The 18,679-nt window shown below is 33.3% G+C and overlaps 2 protein-coding genes across 2 annotated transcripts; both read left to right on the forward strand.

Moving 5' to 3' along the window:
- The first annotated feature begins 2,226 nt into the window (after nt 1-2,226).
- On the forward strand, nt 2,227-5,059 carry LOC119634052. Its single transcript, XM_038027967.1, has 3 exons — nt 2,227-2,498; nt 2,999-3,307; nt 4,571-5,059. Exons 1-3 carry the CDS (start codon nt 2,450-2,452, stop codon nt 4,813-4,815), a joined length of 603 nt encoding a protein of 200 aa, XP_037883895.1. The 5' UTR covers nt 2,227-2,449; the 3' UTR covers nt 4,816-5,059.
- Nucleotides 5,060-15,447: 10,388 nt separating this feature from the next.
- LOC119633421 (selenide, water dikinase 2) lies at nt 15,448-17,797 on the forward strand. Its single transcript, XM_038026970.1, has 4 exons — nt 15,448-15,761; nt 15,841-16,210; nt 16,908-17,101; nt 17,159-17,797. The coding sequence occupies exons 1-4, from the start codon at nt 15,581-15,583 to the stop codon at nt 17,539-17,541; spliced, it is 1,128 nt and encodes a 375-aa protein (XP_037882898.1). The 5' UTR covers nt 15,448-15,580; the 3' UTR covers nt 17,542-17,797.
- The last annotated feature ends 882 nt before the right edge of the window (nt 17,798-18,679 follow it).

Raw genomic sequence — 18,679 nt, forward strand, 5'->3', positions numbered from 1 at the left:
TTGTATGTAATAAACAAATTTAAATAAACCCACAAAACATATATATATATATATGCATATATATATATATATATATATATGCACAAACACACACACAAACACACACACAAACACACACATATATATATATATAAACGTTAATATGCATTTCTTTGTGTTTACGTACTTTCCCACGTCTGCATTGGCAGGAACTGGACAAATGCGTTTTTCTTTTTTTTCCTTCTTTAATACATTCACGAGATTCGTTTCCTCACCCCGATCTGTCAACTTGAAAGAAGTAAATCTTTTTAAAAGTCAATTTTTGCAATACATAGTTAAAATACCTTAATTTATTACGAAATAAAGTCGAAAGAGTTTTTAAATTGCATTTCACCAAAAAAAAAAAAAAGGAAAAATGCAAGAAAAGTTATCTATTCAGGCATGTTATGATGCATTAAATTCTTCAAAATATAATATTGATTCACTACAAAACGGATTCACTGGCTCCAGGAATGCAAAAGTCAAACGCACTCGAGTCGATAACTCCTTCGAAAATAGTTTCAGCAGCGGCTTCTTTCTTGCAGATTACAATGTAGATCTGCCACGGCTTTAGTAAGTACATTAGCGAACGGTGCCAAGCTAACTCGGGTTGTTTCTGCAGCTTTAATTAGGCGATGGGTGGTCGGACAATGTCGTGAAGAAAGACGCTAAATTTTCTACTAGGTAGTGCCGGATGCAGACTTTTCATTTTGCAGTAAATTTCACCGTAATATCTCTTCTTTGCCCTACTAATTTTCCCTGAGTTGTAAGCAATTAATTTCTTTTGATACCCTGCACCACTTGTGCTATAGGGTAATTTAAGCTACGGCGCACGTACGTAACGTCCAGGGGGACTTAAGAGGGAGGCACACCTTTGATTATACCGATCAATTCAGAATAATTTTCTAAGTCGATATAAGCTTGTCTGTCCCTCTGACGTCTTTCCATGTAAATTTGTGTTCAAGCAGGTACAGATCGCGAGTTTTGAAATATTTTGATGAAATTTGGTACCGTGGCGAGCTTTGGCCCGAGGACAAACGCTATTAAAAATGGTTTGGATCAGTCCAGTTTTTCGACCACTCCACCTATAACGCCCTTTTCTGAAAAGTCGTTATATCGAAAAAAATTGCAACTTTCAAAATTTCTCAGCAAACATGGCTAAGCAGTATATCGTTTGGGCATTCTAAATTGATATGGAAACTTTGGACGGGCAGTGGCAATTTTTGGATCCCCTCGGATATTAAAAACTGAAGTTCACATGAAAAAAGGGTATAATTTTGAATGCTTCACGAAAAGAGTTATATCAAAAGAGTAATTTAATATAAGCAAAAATTAACTGCATCAAATGAACATGGACATGGAAAATGTACCTTTATATAGAAACTAGATATAATTCTTGTGTTCTATAATGAAAATAAGAATTGTGTTGGACAATGTGGTGTAGGGTATTCCATGATCGGCCTTGTAATGTTCTTACTTGTTTGAAATAAAAAAGTAAAATATATCTTATATGGTCACTTTGATCTTTCACATCACACTTACATCTCGCATTTTAAAAGTCTTTTACAAATGGAACCTAAGCCTGCTCTACATAACTGTATATAGCTTTAATTCCAACTGTCTATCTATCTAACTGGAAAAAGTTTTTTTTAGCTGATGTCGGAAAAAACTGCAAAAAATATCCGGATTACCAAATAGTTAATATCGATTCCGGTAAAAATGAAGAAAATACTAAAAGAAGCAAAATCTAAGTTTCTTTTACTGTTATCACGTTAGCGCCACTACTTTATTATTTGATATATTATTTGATTTTCTTTTTTTTACAATATTTGCGTACATCCCGAAACATGGATACGGCTTGTTATGTGTACAATATTCATAAGCAAGCTGAGCAAGTAAAATTTTGTATGTTAGTCTATTAAATCCAGAAATGAGTGGGCTTTTTTTGAACTACGCCTTTTTCGATGTGCGTGCGTCCTTGATAGAAAGAAATTTTTGATTATACTAAAAGAGAGCATGTGACATGTGAAAAGATAATATCATTTCCATAATACAATATAATAATATATGTAGTTAATTAGAATCGCCCTGCATTGGACGAATGAAAAAACTATTCGAAATTTTTAATTTTATTTCAAAAAGTGACAACACTTCATCGCGTCATCTACTACTGCCAATGCTGCTGAATACGGCTGTGAAATATGTGTAACGGTAACACTGCCACTGTGATTACCAAATACTAAGTAATCGAATACTAATAAGTATTTGCTTGCAAGTGAAATTATAAATTATAAAGAGCGCCGTCTTTGAGTTATTGTGTGAAGAAAATTTTCAATAATATTTTGCGAAATTTAAGCTGCTTATTATCGTTTAAGATTAATTCGTTTTTAGATATAATTTTGAAGTTTATTGTGACACAAAAATATAAAAAATGTTGAGCATTGTGGGAAGCAAAACTAACATCAATAAAGAGAACAATGGTAAGTAAGCATTTTAAATAAAATAAAACTCCTTTGAATGAAATGGAGAGCAGAGAAGTGTTAACGGATAACGTTCTTCCAGTGCTGTGCTGACATAGCCAATGAATCTCTGATTTTATCCGGGCGGCAGCGCAACTGTCCGAATGAGAAATTTGAAAAATAAAATTTCTCATTTCCCTATTATTCCTTTAAATCTCTAACAAAGAGAATTTATGAAAGAAAAATTCTCTTTTAAGCCATTAAAGGATGACCAGCAAAGCTGTGATCTAAGCGACCAAGTTCAACGTTATTCATTTCGACTACGAAAAACTTAATTTTATTTCTTTGGGTTTCTTAAAAACACACCTTTGGTAATGACACTTGAGAACGTATAAAACGAATGATCGTCAATATGAGTGTCTATCCTGCGGACTAAATTAACGTTTTACTCCATTTATAATTAATTCCTGTAAAAATATATTTCATAGAATCAAATTTTCTTTGTATTTTTAAATACGTAGTTGGAGATTATACAGCTAAACTAGGTGACTCGGCCAGGAAGCGTTCAGTTAAGAAACAACCATTCAACGCATTGCAAAATGTTATGCATAAGCAGACATTCGCAACACCTTTCAAAAGTGCTAACATTCAAAACTCAGCGAAATTCCATAACAACGTACAATGTTCTCTACCGCGTAAAAAGTTTGGTCAACACTTGACGCCGACTACAAAGCCGCAAACATCACTATCATCTGCTCAAATTTCTGAAATGGATCTTCTTCTTGATTCTTTCGATATTGATAGACCTTGCTGCAAGGAGCCTTACAAAAGTAAGTATTATGTATTCCTCCTTTCTACTAATGTATTTACTTCATCCGATTAAAAGCCGATAGCCTACGTTAGTAGTGCTCAATTGTTTTCATTTTAGCTTACGAATTTATTTTGTTGATCTAAAAAAATTATAACAATATGGTCTAAAATAATTACTCCCAGTAAACTAAATATAATCTGAAGTAATTAAGAAATAAGAGAAAAAATGCATTCTAGCAAATTAACTTGGGTTTAGGCCAAATGCAAAGTTACAAAACTTCTCATAAAATGTTTCGTGAACTCGTTTAATTTTTGATAAATGTAGGCTTTCATCCGAATTGGATGCTGGTGCGAAGATTGTCATAAGGCAATGCGTACGGTTAGAGTTAAGGTCCCGCAAATAGATAAAGGGCAAAAGATTAAAGAGCATTTAAAATGCAACCCATGTAAGGAACGAGAAAAAAAATAGTGAGGAATAAGTATTAATCATTTGCTTAGTATTATGAACCTGTTTAAAGGTTTAAATTGCCTTTTGTCACGCAATAGTGATTGTAGTTTAAAAAGAAGATAACATTATTCGTTAGTGCGAAATGCCTTTACTGATTTTAATATATAGGCTAGCTTTGTCCGTCCAGGAAAAGCATCAAGATCATAATCGAAATTCGCCCGTTTCTGTTAAATTAATTGTATTAGGTATGTTAATACACACGTATATATTGCTGTGGTTTTTTCACCTCCCAAATACTTGATAGATCATGATATAAATTCTGCGCTTTATACGAAAAGATCAAAAAGAGAACATTGAATAAAATTCTCAACCTCAGTCAGATCAACAAATTTTCTGAGATAGACCATCTTTGTTAATGACCCCTACGCTATGTTGCTTTTAAAAGGAAGATTTATATACAATTTGGGCTGCCTTTCACTCTAACGATTAAAGGATTTTCGCAGAGTTTGTCAGTTTGGCTGATTTTTTCATTGGAAAAAATGATTTTTTTTTTAGCTGATTAACTTATGGAAGTAACGATCAGTGCAGTTGCGAATTTTGGTCGTTTTTCTAAAATTTATCCGCAAGTTTATCTAATTTCCTATAAGCGACTTTCATTTTAAACGCAAAATTTCCTCGGTCGATCATTGTTGGCTGATGACAATGTAACAATTGTGTTTAGAAAGAACATAGTCATATATCATTATATTTTATGTATTACGTTATGTTAACAAATCAAATGAAAAAGTTTTTTCCTCGAAGCGTTTTTTATATTAATTAAACAAGTATTTTTCAGGTCTCGAGCAAATTTGGTCTGAAATGGATTTAATTGATGACGCTCGCCTGAATAAATTGATAAACGGCGATATTACAAAGATTGATGAGGAACCCGAAAATATTTCAGATTACGATGCTAATTTCAGCGATGATGATGAATTCGATTTTCCATTAACAAATTTTTCAAATCCTCACACTAATGATGAATTCGATCAACTATTTAAATTAGAGAAACCCATTTTGTGTGATGATTACGATTTTTAATTTTTTATATTTATTTATGTTCATTTCTGAATTTTGCTTCCTTTTTCATTATATATGAAAATGTGTGTTTATTTATAATTAAAATATTTGAACGATTCAAGAAGTTCTTAATACATACATTTACTTGATCAATTACTCATATTAATGGAAACCACATTTATTTAATAATTTCCTTTTTTATTTTATGTATATGTATTGACGTTTAACGTAGTTATGTTAATCGTAGTTATATCTTACTTCCATTCTATAAATAAATCATAGTATTCTCTACTCTTAAATCATTTATTTGGTTGTAATTGAAATATTGCAATGGTTTGTGAGCTGTATTACTTGAATTCGCATGAATCCATTAAGAATAATTTAGAACTATTCTTTTAAAAGGTAAGATATCTCTCAAAAATTCATCAAGGCATTTATTGCAAGTCTTCATCAATTTTCAGGAATTTTCAAAAAATGGCATTATGTCTTAACCGTATCATATTGCTTTCGTATAATACCCTATATTATCTTTAGAGCTCAATTATTAATTTTAGTTTGGAATATGGGAAATTATGTCCCAAAACAGATCACTCGCTAGAAACAATTTTTTTTTTATTTAATTCGAAAACAGGTGCTCTTGATAGTCATCGATTTTTCTAAGAGACGTTTTTAAGGTTCAAATTCGTTGTTTCTTTGGAATCCCCGTATATTCAACATATTTAGAAATATATATCCCTCTAGGGCAGTTGTCAGTCTTCCATTTGTGTGGAATGCTCACCAATATTCCGAAATAGTCTAAATCGCTTTAAAACTGACTATTTGATGACTGATGATGATCGGCTTCTATGGGTGTCACAATGCTCGGATGTTATTCGTATCTATTTTACTATTTTATTTAAAATTATTCCTATTAATAATAAAACTATTAATAAATAATAAATTTAACTATAAATGCATTTAAAAGAAGTGACACGAAACACTCAGTGGAAGGTCTCTCTCCCGGAATATCCGATAGTAAGCTTTGGCAATTGACAATTTCTTAAATATTGCTCCGTTTGCAGCCGGGTAGCCAATGTGCACAGCTGCAAAATTCAAATTGAAATATTAAGTCCAGTTGACACATATTATATGAAAGAAAATAAGTAAGTAAAGATATGTGTTTAAATTAATAAAAAAATTGTCTAAATTGCTTTCCTGCCAATCACTCAGTCCCCTTACTTAGGCAAATGCATTTAAGCAGTCTTTTTATCAGTTATTCCTGGTAAAGTGTCATTTCTATCTCGCAAAAAAAAAGCATGTCGGCACAAAGTCATCTATATTTTTGCATCTTCTCCATCGATTAATATATGATATAAAATATGATATATGATGAATAAAACAAATAATGCTGAGATAAGTCGATATCTTTTTTTTTCATACGGACATAGAGTTCCACATTCATTGCAAAACTCTCTACTATTTTAAGGATATTCCTCGCTGCACTTTCAAAACCTTCATGAGTTGAAAAATTCTTCTCTCCTCTCGTTTCCTCTTTTAAAGTTAGCGAGTAGAAAATATTTATTGCAGATTGTAAAACTTTTTACTCCTTTCCATCATATGTGAATCTCTTTCAGCCCATAAATACTAAGCTCTATGCAATGTCTCTTTCTAGAAACCTATTTTTAATCACTTTTAGTTTATATTTAAAAAAGAAAAAAAATAATAGAACCGTGAAAAATAATTAAAAATGTCATAAAAATCTAACTGAAGCACCCAAGCACTAATTGGGGACGAATTCCGCCACATTAATATTATAAGAATTAAACATTTCTTACCAAAGACATACATCCTAGTAATAATAGAATTGTAAAAGTTACTGAAATTATTACTGCATTGCGGCATTTATTCAAATGACCGTCAGTCGCGTCCATTATTGATCCTTCGCCTGGCATTATGACCGTATATTTTAAATTCTCCTCGATACGTGTGTATTCTTGATTGTTTCCACCAGTATTTAAGGTCAGATTCTGATGAGTAAGTTCGCGTCGCCTTCTGCCGTGACCCGATGGTTCGTACAAATCCATACAAAAATCTGGTGCACAATCGCTGGCCTCTACGCACGCTTTAATCTGCGAATGAATCCATAATGTTGCTCGCTCGCCCATAGAACTTAATAGGAAAGCCTCAAAGTCTAAGAAAACTTCATTTGGCCGATCTCGATATTTGGCCGGCTGATGAGGTATAATGGTAGCAAAATCCCGATTACGGCAACCATTTCGAACTAGCCACACAGCTCCGCCAGCTTGGGGTTTATCGGGATCGGGAGAAACTGTAACTTCCATAAGTTTAATATACTTCCAAGCAGATGGACCGATACGAGCTCGAAGCTGAAGTTTAGTACCAATCGGAACAGCTTGGTCTACTGGAACTTCACTACTTGTCGACGGTTGATCCTTTGAGGAACCCACTGGAGTATTTATACCATTTACTCTTGCTATTGGTGGTGCTTCCTTATATAAAGCAACTTCGTATTCCAATCGACCAGGGGTTTCCTCAACAATACCCGATACTCGTGCGCCATGAGGACTGTACAATAAATTATATATAAAATTGGATTTCCGAATAAAAATAATGATCTGAATTTTTGATTAAATTGAAGGAGCGATAGTAAAAGTCCGTACTATTTGAAAAACAATAGTCATAAATTTGCATACGAGGGATTCAATAACATGGTCGTAGCGATGTATAAAAAGTATATAAAATATTTCGATTTTTTCCACTTATTACATGAAAACAAAAGGGTAAAAATTTGCAAATTCTCAAATATTGGTGCTGATCGAAAACTTCTCGTTGAGAACTTCATAGATAGCATCATGCCTGTTTTGGAAGATCTCAACGGTGCCCAAAGTAGAATGCGAACAAGCTTAGCACGTATTTTTTGCGTAAAAGAGATAGTTTAAAAATAGGCGTGGTCGATGCTTATGTGTATAATGCCTACGATTGCTAAGAAACTAAAAACTGAACCTATAACAAAAAATGGATCAAAAATTTGGTAAGATCTTCACAAGGTCAACGAATCGCTTCATACATAGACGATCGAAATAGCACGGTGAACAGTCCCCGAAATGCAATCATTTTTTATTTACTTGAGAACGAAAATACACGCGATTTTTCAAAAACCTAATTTACCCTAGTGATCTTTAATTGTCATGCCCTATACTACTTGTAGTACTATGTTACATTAAATTTGGGCGGATATAGGCATCACCTAGAAGGACTACATCCCCCTTGCTGAAACAATCTAAGCTTACGTTTTCTTATGTCCGTCGTGTATGTCTGCGTTCAACTTATCAGTTGACGAAATTTGGAACGCTATTGAACATGGATCACTCTACTTCATTCCACCACTTTCCACTGCTTTATTTTCAAAGGTTGCACAATGAACAAATGCATTAGACAAAGTGGTGTAAGTTATGTAATGGTAGGCAGTAGCCCAATACAATATTTTGCGGTGTGCATAGCGATAAAAGTAAGTATTGACAAATTTCAGTTAACACCAAAAGATGGGGACATATTAATTTTGACAAAAAGCAAGCTTCAGAGACCCCATATACATATACATATGTATTTTGTGAATATATGTTCTCGATCAACATCAAATCCTGAATCGACTGAAACATGTCCATGTCTGCATCTGCAAACTATTCAAATTTGGCGGAGACATTCTAAGTTCTTGCAGGCATGTTTATGTTGAAAATGGGCTAGGCGTTCCATAGTACAAGCCCACCTAAACGAAGCATTTTTTTCTCATTACTCACAAACTTTAATAGATATACTGGCAAAAATTTTCAAACATATTCCTTGGGTGATTATAAACCATCTGCACACACGAACATATTAAAAGTGATCGGCCTCGCCCACGCGCAATATTATAGAGTATTACAATTTTGTTTTCTTTAAGATATGGCGATAAGTATAAAAAAAGATTCGGCCATAGCCGAATGCAGTTTTCTTAGTTGTTGTTTATGATAATACCTACAATGCACCAGCAAATCCAGCCGCTTTATTCTCCACAACGGTCCGTTCGGGTGGTTTACACATTATTATTAATTCCTGATCCGATTGCATAACAACTCCTGGATATTGCGGGAACCATATGCGTACATGTATAAAACCCTAAATTAATTAATTGCATTTGTTTAGTAATATTGAGCAACGTTTGGAGGATAGATATAATTTACATTTCTCTTTAGAACTCCGCAACGAGAGAAATCAGTAATTTTTAGACTATAAGTTAATTGAGCTGCATCGTCCGGATCCTGTTTTATAATGCAACTAAAATCCGTATCCGGATCAATCGAACGATAATCAGCAAATAAAGGATCACCTTTGAAGCTCGGTGGTTTCTTCAGCTTCGCTGTAACGTAATCTTGTCCAGTAGCCTCAGCTGTCGTGGAAGAACACTGGATATCTGAAACTGTGTAAGCATGATCTCAAACTGATTAAAAACACAACAATTTCTCGACATATGTATGCATATAACATACCATCGTAATCTTGAGCCCATACAAAGTTATATATCATCTGAAAGTATTTTATATAAAATCATCCATTAGCAATAATATATAAATAAGTAAATGAAAATGTTAGGTGTAAAAATTGAAGAATTGCTTCGAGATTAGGGGAAAAGAAGCTACGCTTGACTCTTAAATTCTTTTTCATTCATTACTGCGGTTAGTTCATGTGGATATTTGAATGTTCCTAAAACGATAGCAGAAGGACCAGCTGTCCGTCCTAAAGCCTCTATGTTCAGTCTAAAGTTGTTGATGTTCAATTTATTGCAATTGAAAATGAAACCTTTCTTCTTACGATTACTCATTACGTGACGTCAAATTTAGAATAAGTAGATTTAACTGCCGATGTCGCCTGACCGTCATTGAACGGGAATTGAACAGAAAACTGTCAGTCAAATAGCTTCGATTTAAGAAAGGCTATGGAAAATAAAAATCGAATTCGGGAAAAGGAAATATGAAGAATTTATCTTAGGGAGATTCTTCAATAGAGCTGAACACTGAAAAATGGGAGTAAGCTAGATTTGGCGGTGCTCTTCTGACACCCGCATATACAAATATTCTTGATCAGGATTTTATCTCTTAGCAAAAAGCTTAGAATCGCAAAACTCAATATAGACGTTTCAATCCTATAGAGCTGCTTAGTTGGCAGCGTTCAGGATCAAAGACAAAAGATTCTACATTATAATCCTTAAAAGATATTAATCCAGAATATAGTTTAAGCATTTTTCGAAACATAGAACGATTAATCCAAAAGCGAACCTGTAATGCATACCAAAGCGATTATTCATCCAAAACATTTTGTATATATTACGCACACTTAGGGTCATCTAAAGAATGAGCAGAAGAGTGTGCATAGCACGCTTACAATGTATAAAATACTTTGCAACCTTTGTGTACGGATTTAAGCTAATAAAATATGAAAGACTCGTTCCAACGCAAATGTAAGAAATTTATTTCACTTTCGCCACTCATTATGCGGCAAGTCAGGGATGCGTAACGTACATATATCATGTTGGAAGAGAGCTTTATACAGCCGATCAGTTAAACACTTATTTGTACATTTCAGTCAAGTATTCATCGATATTGTGATATAAACTCGAAATGATTTCAAAGTCAATCAACTTTTGCAAAACAATTTTGGGACACAATTCCAGTAGTGCACCGTTAAGTCATTTGTAAGACATCGTACATGAAGTGAAACTTTCCTATATAAACTATTTTATATCATTATGAAGAATAACTCTATTTTTATTGCATTGATTATGTGTTTACCAGCTTGTATTAACTTCTTTAATACATATGTACGCATACACTGACAGCCTAGTCTGATATAATACATTTATGTCTGTTTCTGTGATTGTCTGGTTAGCGGTATGTGTTGGTCATTTTACAATTGAATGTATTGAATTTAAATAGTTTTGTATGCTTTATAAAAAAAAAAAAAAAATAAATAAAAAAAATAAATAAAAGATCTGCATAAGAGAGTAGATTGGAAATAGACCGGAATAACTTCACAGAATTTATATGAGTATATGATGGTTACATAAACACATGTGCATATATGCATGCACAAATCTTTGAACGAGTATTCAAGTGTAATATGCATACGAGGTAAATAGACGTATTGCTCCATTTTTGTTTTTCTTTTCTTTTTTTTTTCCTTTTTTTTTTTTATGTTTGAACGAATTAATAGAAGAAATTATCCGTTATAATGCACGCGCATGCGCTTGTTTTGTTCTATTTCACATTTATATACATAAACATGAATATATGTGCATATCTTTATACTTACCTATATATATATATATATATATATATATATATACATACGCGTATAACAATCGGACAAGACAAGACAATTATATAGACGAAGAAGTTGATGTTTGGATGTTTATAAGATTCTTATAACCACTAACTAACAGCTGGTGGGTATATCATTGAAAAAATTCGTTTCTTCTGAAATCAATTTCTAGCGTAAAACAACTGCATTTACTTTTAATCTATATTACAAATTTTTCCTTCCCTTCAACTGCATATTATAGGTTTATGTCCCCGCGCCTTTAAAGCGGGTGAATCCGCAAAGTTTGAACACAATTCAATTGTCGGTAGAGAGAGACTTCTTCAGTTATATAAAAAGCTATATTCGCCTCCGAATTAATACCAAATATCTATCTATCTATCATACAAATCCGTAAACGCGGTTGAAGTATTGAAAACTTTTTTCATCGATCGATCAAGATTATTTTTGCATGAAGCTCTAGGTAGTCGCTGGAGAGTGTTAGTAGCAAATATTGAATCTAGAAATTCAGAATTGAAATTTCACGGCTTTTATAGGTACGCCAAGATTATTATTTTAAATGAACAGCCACTCAGGACAAGTCCTGGTTAGATGCTTACCATAACAAAAGGTTTCAGTTATCTACTTTGATTTTCGCAATCTATATAGCTTTAATACAAAATGGAAAATATGACCGATATTATTAACAACGACTCCCAGTTTTTTGACTATTACAAAAATGCAGGAATTACGTAAAAGTTTTTTTTTTCTTATGAATGGACAAAATCGGATTCTAACGCTTGACGGCTAAGACGGTTCTGGGGTAAATTAAAAATAAAAGTCAATTTGGGCATGCCTGTCTATCTGTTCTCGCTTATTTGATTTCAAAAACTGAAAATGAAAAATAAAATTTGGCATCTAATCCAAGGTCGGAGAAAAAGTTGGTTCGTTCATCACAAAGGCACTAATCTAACGTTCAAAATTGGTAGCAATATTTACTTTATTTAATATAAAATACACACAAAAATTTCCTCCCTTAAGCAGATTAAGGCTTTCAATCATCTCTTTCGATTTGGATGCCCAAGATCGACCAAGAAGCGTGCATAACGTTCTTACTTCTTTATATTGGAACAACTATGAATCCATCAACGGAAAAATCTTGAATATGGTAATCGAAGAAGAATTAATCGGAAACTGCATATTTCTTAACTTTTCCCTCTAATCTGCATTCGCTTAATTTCGTCAATCCTTCGGGAGGGAAGAATTCTCATCTTGCCCGCTTTTGAAGACCTTTCTTCATTTGACTTAAATCAGGTATATTTGGCAATTCAAAGACCTCTTAATCCTCATAAGGAGTGAAAACATGGAAAGCATTGAACTACGAGTGTCCCAAGCAGACGTTCATATCCTTCACTACTTGTGGTACAAGGATATTTTTAGTTTGTGCGAGTATCTGTAGTACACAGAAGGATATGAGATATACTCACCTTTTATTATATATAGATCGATTCAGACGCGTTTTCTGGATCGATATAAGCTCTTCTGTCCCGCCTAACTGCCTTTACTTCTTTGTGTCCGATGTACGGGCCGCAATATTTACGATATTTCGGTGAACCTTGTCAGACGGACATTTTTTGACCCAAGGACGAACGCTATTGAAAATGGTTCGGATTGGAACATTTTTCGACCGCTTCGCGTATAAAGGCTTATTTTAAAAAAGCGATTTATGGACAACTATAGGGTAGTTTAGGATATTTAACGATGCGCCGTGCCCAACTATAGTGTTTTTACTTCATTTATCATGCAAGTAGATAAAAAGTGTGGGAAGTGGTGTCTCATGAATAAAAATTGAAAAAAAGCATTTGATGTTCGATCGATTTTGGAGAAGATTTATTGACAATGGATTAGCTTTCATTGAAAATTAGCTCTACAAAGAAATATGAGTTTCCGCACGCCGGTTTCCTATACAATCATATTGCACTTGGAGTGACGTTTCAAATACTTACGGTTATGGTATTCCGAAATGAGAATAGGACCGTTCGTTTTGATTTATTGAATACACAATTGACCAAAGTGATTTTAAACAGAGCGTCGTTTATTAATTTTTATGAGAAAAAATTTCGCGAAAATAGAATCGTTTGATCTCTGCGTGTACACCTGTCATTTAATGAAGTTGTAATGCTTCTGATATAGTCTTTAACAAATTAAAAGTTCATTGCTTTCCTCATAATATATAAATAAAAAAGTATTACGCTGTAGTTTACGGTATTTTCATTTCCACATTAATACTGTATATGAACAGTACACTCACACATATATTAAGTAAAAGAAAAAAAAAATTGCCTTCCTGTCGGAATCCATAAAATCACTCGCAATCTTTCGCATCATTTAGTGATTTTCAAATTAAATTTAATTTCAAACACACATACCTTAGTTTTGTTGCATAATTCATCATACGAATACTGTTTTATGATTATATTATGACTTGTCATAAAAAAAAAAAATGCAATCCGTTATATTTATTTGTAATATTCAAGAATTATCCAATAGATGTTTTATATAGCAGCTACGTAAAGTAATAATAACTTACCGATAGGCAAACAAGTTTTATGATAAAAAACGTTTTCATGTCATTACAGCATAAATAAAACATTATTTCAAATATTAATAATAATTAAAAGTAAGTATTACACTTGAAATCACATAAAGTTATTTTATTTTTTTTTTTTTTCTTCAATATTTTATAAAAATAATAAATCTTATGAAAATTCTTGTGCACACACTGGTTCACCACTCAGTGAGAATGGTTTTAATAATGATGATATGATTTTATTTAAGAACTGTTTCTTGCTTTCTTTTTGATGAATGAAATGTTGTATTATTGTGTATATATGTGAAAGACTTTCCATACGAACTTGTTGCATGTGAATGCACTGCACTATATACAATGCTAATAATATAAACAAACATACATATGTTAAGTATTTGCAGCGAGGGAATAATAATGCTAATCATTCATGCATCAAACTGTAAGCCGCTTGGGGCAAAAGAAAATTTCATTTCAGTAAAAGAGTGATGCATTTAAAAACCGTTGGCTGGCATCACAAGTTAACTCTTTTTTTTTTCTATATAGAACAAAATCATCTTAAAAGAGAATATTCTAAGAAAGTGGGTGCCCAAGTTATTGTCTGATAAGTAAAAGAATAAAAATAATTGATGATAATTTTAAACAAGCGCGTGTGCTAACTACCGACAAGACTCGGTGCTACTAAGAATAACCTCAAACGTAAAAGGCTTGTTCAGCTTTCGGTCGCTTTACTGAAGCATAACATCACCATAAGAAGAATGACAAGGAGACTGTTTTAAGCCTACTTCGTTAGTGAATTCAAAATCGGCTTTTTGTCCCTCCGTCCGTCCGTGTAAAGTGCGATGAAAGCTCTCTCGGAAACTGAAATTAAACTATCGATTTCAAATTCGTTGAAAACATTGCGAGTTCTTACAGGTACATTGGTAATAAAGATACGCCAAATCGGGTGAGAAGACATGCCTGTAGTACAACGTAGGCGGATAAGACCTTCGCCAAAAATAGAAATTAAGTTTTTTACTCATTACACATGAATTACAGTAGGCAAAACTATAAAAATTTCCATAAATATTCTATGACAATAATGGAAAAACGTCCAAGTCAAGTCAATCCCTTATAATATGTGATGTTCTAGGACTAATCTTAGGATTAATCTTGACGCAACAGATATCAAGGCTCTTAATCAGCTGATTAGTTCTCCCTACTACTTATCCGATATATGCAATGCGCGCGCTACGGTGTGCAATGTCGTGCACTTTGGCTTCCGTCTTACACTGCTTTACAGCCTTGGTTTGAGCACAATCAGCGCGCCATCGCTAGTAATATGCTTTATTATCACTTTTGTTTCGGAATATCAAGTCTAGGATAATATCGTAAAAACGCTGACATGTAAAAACAATCATGTAATGTCATGACCGATGGCAGTCCCAAAATATGGCCGTAAAACTCATCATATGGAATATTGTACTAACGAAATACGTTAACCTTTTTCTTTAATTTCTTAATATACAGTAATGTTATCAAATTAAGAAAAAAAACCTTAAATAAATTAAACGTATTTTTTATATATCTTTTCATATAACAAACGTGCAACTCTGCTACAACAAGCAATTTTCAAGGCTGCCAACTCTGTGAACTCTGTGAAAACACGTTAACCCGAAATCCACAAAAACCAAGGGTAAGAAAATTTGTGTTGGATAAAGTGTATTGGATAGGAAACTCTAGCAATACAGCCAACATAACTCAAGGGAAAAAGGCAAACGCAATATTTTTTTTACCACGCACTTCCTTTTTTTTTATTGTTAATTTACTTGAATAGAAATATAGGAAATATAAATATTTTGTGTATAAACAACATAATTGAATAAGAAAATGTTTAAACCTGAAAATTGGGGCTTAAGGGATGATTTTCGGCTTACCCAGTTCTCAACATTGAGAGGGTGAGGTTGCAAGATTCCCCAGGATACTTTAAACAAGTATCTGTACGGAACAGAAATATTAAAACCAATTAACAATGAAAACCCCACCAATAACGAAAATGTTGAGACCATCGGTGCGTATAAAACCATAAAATTAACCATTTTTTTACTTTGGAATGCAAATGAATTTTATCTTTTCTTACAAATTATTAGGTTCCGGAATGGATTGCTCTGTCGTACAATGCCAGCGTCAAAAAGAATTTTATTTAGTACAAACTGTAGATTTTTTTTACCCTCTTGTTGATGATCCAAAACTTATGGGCAAGATAGCTTTAGCCAACGTTGTTAGTGACGTTTATGCCATTGGTACAACCGAAATTGATAAATTAAATATGATTATATCTGCTCCCACTGAATTATCCGACGAAGAACGTGACATCGTATTGCCAATGATTATTGACGGTTTCCAAGAATCCGCTCAACTAGCTGGTTGCCGCGTAAACATACAAAATATAGCCCTCAATCCTTGGTGCATCATAGGCGGCATAGCGACCTCCATTTGCAAACAATCTGAGATAATATTGTAAGTACACACGTCCAAGTAGTTTGAGTAGACATACGTTTGAATTTACTTTAGATAACCATTTAAAATGAACGCTAAAATGATAATATTTTTATTTGACAAATAGTTACAAAAAAACTATAACCACAGAAAAACAAATACATCCATACATGCAGATGTCTTGCGTCTGAAACCAAACTTATGTACATTACTATACTTTAAACAAAACACTCTAAGAGCGCCAGATTAAGACTTACTGTGAGGACCCAAAGTCGTACCTCGTTTTGGCCTCACGGGTTCTCCATCTCTGGCTGCGGAGAGAGGGAGTGCTAGAGAGTAAGATAGAATAAGAGTAGGATAGACATAGAATAAGAGTAGAATAGGGTAACTTTAGTTTAGTTAACCGAGTCGCAGCGAGACTCCCGATAAGAATAGTAGTCGAAGTAAACGGTCGAATTAAAAAAATTAAAAAAAAACTTTCCATTGTTGCTTGGATACTTCAATAAGTCTTTCTGTAACTCTCCGAGAATTTGCGCAATTAGGACTAAGGTATGCAAGAAACCAAAAGAAACATGAAACCCTGTTTCACAGAATGAACTTTTTTTTTTTTTTAATTCGCAAAACTATTTGTTCATCAATATTGTTCCCCTTTAGGCTAAGAATTTTTTCATTAGAGATAAAATTTTCGGATTCAAATTACGTATATTTATTTATTTAGGCCTTACAACGCAAAAGATGGCGATCATCTTGTGCTCACAAAACCATTGGGAATACAACTGGCCACAAACGCTTACATTTGGTTTAACGATAAAAATGAAAAATATCATAAACTGGCTGAACATTTTTCTGATCAAATTATTTTCCAAACTTTCGAGATGGCTTTAAAATCAATGACATTCCTAAATCGAGATGGTAAATATCCTTTAATATAGATGTACACTGCTGGCGTATTTATAAAAATATTTCCAGCTGCAAAACTTATGCACAAATATGAAGCTCACGCCGCTACCGACATAACCGGATTCGGTTTAATGGGACACGCAGGAAACTTGGCAGTATTTCAGAAAGAACGTTTACAATTTGTTGTCACGAAATTACCGATATTGAAAAATGTTCTAGAATTCGGAAAAATTCTGTCACTTGACACGAAATTGCGTAATGGTACATCCGTGGAAACTTCAGGAGGACTTTTAATTGCATTACCAGCGAAGCATTCAGAAGCATTTTGCAAAGAATTTTATACACTAACCAAGGGAGAACAATACGCATGGACTATAGGTTATATTAAGCAGGCGGACAAGCGTGAAGTTATTCTGGCAGAGCAACCTGACTATATTGAAGTGGAACTGTAGAATTCTATCTTAAATTAAAATTTTGTAGACATATGTGTGTATATATATTATATATGTCAATACATACACTGCACTATGTGTGTATTGATGTTCTATTCCGATAATTTTATCAACGTATGACGATTATTTCGTAAAGGCTGAAAAGTCGGGAAATAGTCTGAACCTTCTTTTGATAAATAATTAAACGAATAGCCCTTAATACCCGCATAGATGCTTGCAAAGGAATCTCAACTGAAATTGTTTAGTTAAATTTTTACTAATATTTAATGAGTAAATTATTATTATTGATTCGTTCAATTTCTTTCTATCGCACAATATTATATTTGAAAAAAAATATATATATCAGATTTAATACTTGTACAATATGTCGATTGTTATCAATAAGCTTCCAATAAGATTGCATTCTGTTAGCGAATGACCATTAACTAAGTGAAATTCGGTTATCTAAAGGTATACCTAAGTTATCTTATTATCTCGTTCATAATAATCGGGATATAGCCATTAACACCCTGATCACGGCGAAATTCTGAACCGATTTAATTCTCTGTGTCTGTCTAACCAGTGATATCATGTATTAGCCGCGTGTCTCCTGATGGTATGAATATGTGTCTTGACTTTTCCCATTTATTTTCAAGAAGTATCTACTCGCCTAGATACGTTTCATACGCTGCCGTGGTTATTAAATGAAGTAAATAAAAATAGGAGCATGCCTTGAAGCTTTAAGCAAATAATTGACAGAATTGAGAACATTTGATCTGAATTTTTTCAAGATTTTTGTTATGTGGACAAATTCCATGGACAGACGAACTAGTTTGTTGCCATTTGCCCGAGACTAACTCCAAGGTGATCAAAGACTTCCACTTCTTGTTTTGCATAGTCAACGATTAATGTTTTGACAAATAATTAGGATGGCGGGAAAAGCCATCTAAGCTTTGATTGCACCTTGGAGATGAACCCACAGTTCGTAGTAAAAATTTTTGACCATGTGATCCAAAGTAGACGTGGACATTTTTTTATTATGGAGGCATAAATACGGAATATAAACATCACTATCACGCTATCGTATAACACTAATTAATTAGGAGCGATCAATTAATTGAAGCATCATCATCCATTAGAAATATGTAAACAAAAAAAA

Source organism: Glossina fuscipes, unplaced genomic scaffold, assembly GCF_014805625.2.
Source record: "Glossina fuscipes isolate IAEA_lab_2018 unplaced genomic scaffold, Yale_Gfus_2 2, whole genome shotgun sequence".
NCBI classification, from domain to species: Eukaryota; Metazoa; Arthropoda; class Insecta; order Diptera; family Glossinidae; genus Glossina; species Glossina fuscipes.

Bases quoted from the DNA above. Each gene is read 5' to 3' on its own strand.
- LOC119634052 (XM_038027967.1), top strand. From the start codon at position 2,450: ATGTTGAGCATTGTGGGAAGCAAAACTAACATCAATAAAGAGAACAAT. The intron at 2,499-2,998 runs GTAAGTAAGCAT...TTAAATACGTAG, and splicing joins CATCAATAAAGAGAACAATG to TTGGAGATTATACAGCTAAA. The intron at 3,308-4,570 runs GTAAGTATTATG...AGTATTTTTCAG, and splicing joins CTGCAAGGAGCCTTACAAAA to GTCTCGAGCAAATTTGGTCT.